The sequence below is a fragment of the Camelina sativa genome, chromosome 14 (assembly GCF_000633955.1).
Source record: "Camelina sativa cultivar DH55 chromosome 14, Cs, whole genome shotgun sequence".
NCBI lineage: Eukaryota > Viridiplantae > Streptophyta > Magnoliopsida > Brassicales > Brassicaceae > Camelina > Camelina sativa.
In genome coordinates this window covers 944655-948467 of record NC_025698.1, presented here as the reverse complement: position 1 = coordinate 948467, position 3813 = coordinate 944655, and the positions used below count along the sequence as shown (strand labels likewise).

At 39.3% G+C, this 3813-nt stretch overlaps 1 protein-coding gene across 1 annotated transcript in view; it reads left to right on the top strand.

Annotated features, from left to right (window-relative positions):
* LOC104743128 overlaps positions 1-3813 on the top strand; it is a 6763-nt gene continuing 2950 nt past the window's right edge. Inside the window, exons 1-7 of the mRNA XM_010464240.1 lie at positions 1-166; positions 260-332; positions 439-539; positions 623-994; positions 1080-2178; positions 2261-3645; positions 3728-3807. Of these exons, the coding sequence (XP_010462542.1) occupies positions 14-166; positions 260-332; positions 439-539; positions 623-994; positions 1080-2178; positions 2261-3645; positions 3728-3807 (3263 nt within the window). The 5' untranslated portion in view covers positions 1-13. The remainder of the gene's footprint in view (positions 167-259; positions 333-438; positions 540-622; positions 995-1079; positions 2179-2260; positions 3646-3727; positions 3808-3813) is intronic.

The following is a 3813-nucleotide window of genomic DNA, read 5'->3' as shown; positions in this document are numbered from 1 at the left end:
GGGAGGGTTTTAGATGATTTCGGTGAGCAGCAGCGATGCTAGAAGCGAATTAGGGTTAGGGTTTGCTGGATTAGGTGAAGATATAATGGAAGATAGCGACTTTGAGGAAGAAAGCACACATTCTTATGTTTCTTGCGTTGACCCAGATGTTGCTCTCTCTTATATTGTAAGCCCTCCTTCTTCCAACCATGTTGTTTTCTTCTCACTACTACTTAGAATCCTCTTTTTATTTATAAAAAAAAGTTTCCGTTTTTTTTAGGATGAGAAACTCGAAAACGTGTTGGGACATTTTCAGAAAGATTTTGAAGGTGGAGTCTCTGCTGAAAATTTGGGTAAGTTTCTTTCTTGTTTGTTTGTATAATAAACATGTGTGTTGTTTTCTTAAGTTTTTACCTTTGAGGCGTCTCTCTCATATTTATGAATTGAAATGTTTTGTAGGTGCAAAGTTTGGTGGCTATGGTTCGTTTTTGTCTATGTACCAGAGATCTCCTGTTTGTTCACGTCCTAAGACTCTACCAGAAGTTCAACAAAACCAAGTGGTAAGATCACTGAACAACTCAGAACTCCCATAAAGCTTTTTATGTCAATTTTTCTGCTGCTTAAAGTGCAATTTATTTTATAGGTGGGTCGATCTAATTGCTCAGCTTCATCGGTTGTACCTCAAGTATCAGTATCCGGATCCGCTTCAAAGGCTCCTGCTTCCGATGTTTTGGTCAAATTTAAAAAGTTCGTCAATTCAAGTAATATAGGGACACCTGATAGTAAACATATATCTGACACAAAAACGTCTTGTTCTGCTTCATCAAATCATAAGACTCTCAGACTTCGTATCAAAGTGGGTTCAAGTGACCTCTCATCACTGAAGAACGTTTCAACCTTTAGTAAAGAAGGCCTCAATATGCCACTATCAGGAGGATCAAGGGTGAATTACCTCTCAGAAGTTGAAGAAGACTTACTGAATGGGATTTGCCATTCGCCCACTAAAATTCTTATGGTGATTTTTTTTCTTCTATTTCTGTTTCTGCTTAGAAAGTTGAGCAATGATGAAATATTACTTTGACATATTACTTTGTTTGTAGGCAATGGTGTCATTCCCTTTGCATAAAGATCAGCTGTTATCACCTCTCTCTGATGATCTTCTTCTGTTGGGAAAGAGAGAAAAGATTACGAAAGATGCTAGATATAGTTCTGTCAACAAGTCAGACTCAAAAAGTACACAGGATGTTATGGGTGTTTCGGATTCACAAAAGCGTGCTGGTAAGTTTTCTATTGGGAAGAAGCAGAAAAAGGAGAGGGTAAAGTATATGCCACCGTCAAACAAGCTTGATAGAAATCATATTGTATCCAATACTGAAAAAGAGGCTGACAAAGATTTCTGTGAGGAGCTTGTTTCCAAGACTATGAAGCTTCCGCTTTTGTCCTGTCTGTCACCGTCATATATCCACCCGGTAAAAGAGATTGACAAAGTATCAGATTATAATGTGGAGGGTACATCAAGAGGAACGAACAACATTGACCAAGATGCATCGTTGATGGATTCAAAGCCTGATCTAGAAGATAATATAGTGGCATTTTCAGATCGAAGTGTTAAGGGAACTGAAAGTATTAACGCAAGAAAAGACACGTACCTGAAAAACGGCGAACCCCTAAACTCATTGGAAAGTAAATCCAAGCGGGAGAAAGCTCCAAGTATTGAACATGCAGATTATTCTTCGGTGGTTAAGGGTAGTCAGAGCGAGACAAGGAATGAATTAAAGTCAAAACTGCCTAAAGCACAGAAGTCACAAAAAAGTTCAAGCTCCATCGTTGCCATGAGTAGTTTGAGAGGCGAGGATGCTGCTGTTAATATAATTAAGAAGAATGTACCAGATATATTGCAGGAAGATATTGGAGGATGCAAACACGTGAATAAGGGACTCTCTGGTTTTTCTAAAGAATCAAAAGAAGAAAAACAAAGTAGCCCAGTACCTAAAGCTGAGAAAGAAAAGCTTTCAGCAGAAAATGCATCGGAGGAGAATTTCAACAGCGTTAAAAATGATGAAGAGGGATGTGACCATCTAAATTTGCTATGTGAACCAGATTTGAAACGCCCTATTAAGTTGCGTGATTTGAATGAAGACAGGCACAACACTAAGCAGAGTGTTAGACAGGAAGTGAAAAATAAGCATTCTGTTGAAGGTATTATTCGTGAAAGATATTGATTTTCCTTTTAATATATACTTCGTGTACTATCTGATGTGCTTGATGAATACACATGTAGGAGGAATGGAAAATATGGGAATGGAATCTGAAAAGGAACTTTCTGGGACTTCCAAGAAACCGAAGACTAGAAGATCACGATTTTCCGCTGTTGATCAACCTGAATCCAAGAATTCCAACAAAATTCTGGACGTTTTAGCTAATAACAATACTACGATTGCTCAAGCCTCAGCTGAAAGTATCAAGGATAATGCTAAGGCTTCCTCGCATGGCGAACGTGATGACAGAAAGAGGAAACTGAAGGAAACTAAAGAAAGTGGAGAATGTATGAGAATTAGAGAAGCTACAGTAATGGTGTCAAGTGGTGAGAACGTTAGAAAGAAAAAGAGGCTAAAGGGTTCAAGTTGTGATGAAAAGGAGTTGCCTTTTAGTAGTGAAAGTTGTGATAAGGACAGAAGAGTTAGTCAGGAAAATGGGAGAGATAGTGCTTCTCATCTACCTTTTACAACGTCCTCTCCGAGTTTATGTAAGGATTTGGGCTCCGAAATTATCAAAAATAGTGTCCACGAAGCCAAAGGTTCACTAGTTGAATCAGTTGCCCCTTCAGCCTTGAGGGTGTTAGACTCACGTGAGCTTAAATCAGGAAGAATTTCAGAAAGTGATAAATACCATGATACTGACTGTAATGCTGGTGATACGTTAAAAAGATGCCGAGATGGTGAAGCTTATAGCACTATCGATAAACAAGGGACAACAAAGAAGCCTGCAGAAAATTCCAAGGATAGAGAGAGAGCATACGGTGGGAATTGTTCTATTGAAAACTTTAAACCAAAGAAGTCAGGGAGAATTTCTGGTGAAAATTGCATACAGGGTGACTCTCAGCAAAAGAGTAGGGAAGGGGGCTCATCTACACCTTCGAAAGATAATAAATGGGGTACGGTGAATGAAGTGCAAGATCTTGGCACTGCTGTTAAAATAAAAACAAAAGAAAGCAGGAGCAAGAAAAGACCTGCTAAAGGGGTTTCTATGGAAAGTAACATAGAAGACTCTAGGGAATATCAAGATCCTAATACTAAGCTAGATAGAAGTGGTAGTCTATTTCCTTCTCCACAGAAACCTGATACAGCAAAAACTTCTCGTGGGAGAAGCAACCACTTGGAAGTGACCACTGAGAAATTAGAGAATAAATCAGCTTCACCAGCTGGCACAGATCAAGTTGAAGTTTTGGGTCACGGTAGTGAGACATCAAATACAAAGAAACAGATACTGCGAAATGAGAATCACAGTGTGACCCACAATGAAGGTTCGCGAAACCAAAAGCAAAATGGAAGTAGGCATAAGGATCATGTTGGCTTAAGCCCTTTGAAAAAGGAATCCACAAGTCAAGCTGTGTCCAACTCAATCAAAGAGGCTACAGACTTGAAACACATGGCTGATCGTCTTAAGGTTTGCATATTTATGGGAAATGTTGCAGTGGTTATGTATGTTGTTGCACCCCGGGCTTAACATTGACAGTAACCTTTTGCAGAATGCTGGGTCCAATCACGAGAGCACAGGTGTTTACTTTCAGGCAGCGCTTAAGTTTCTTCATGGTGCCTCCCTTTTGGAGTCTTC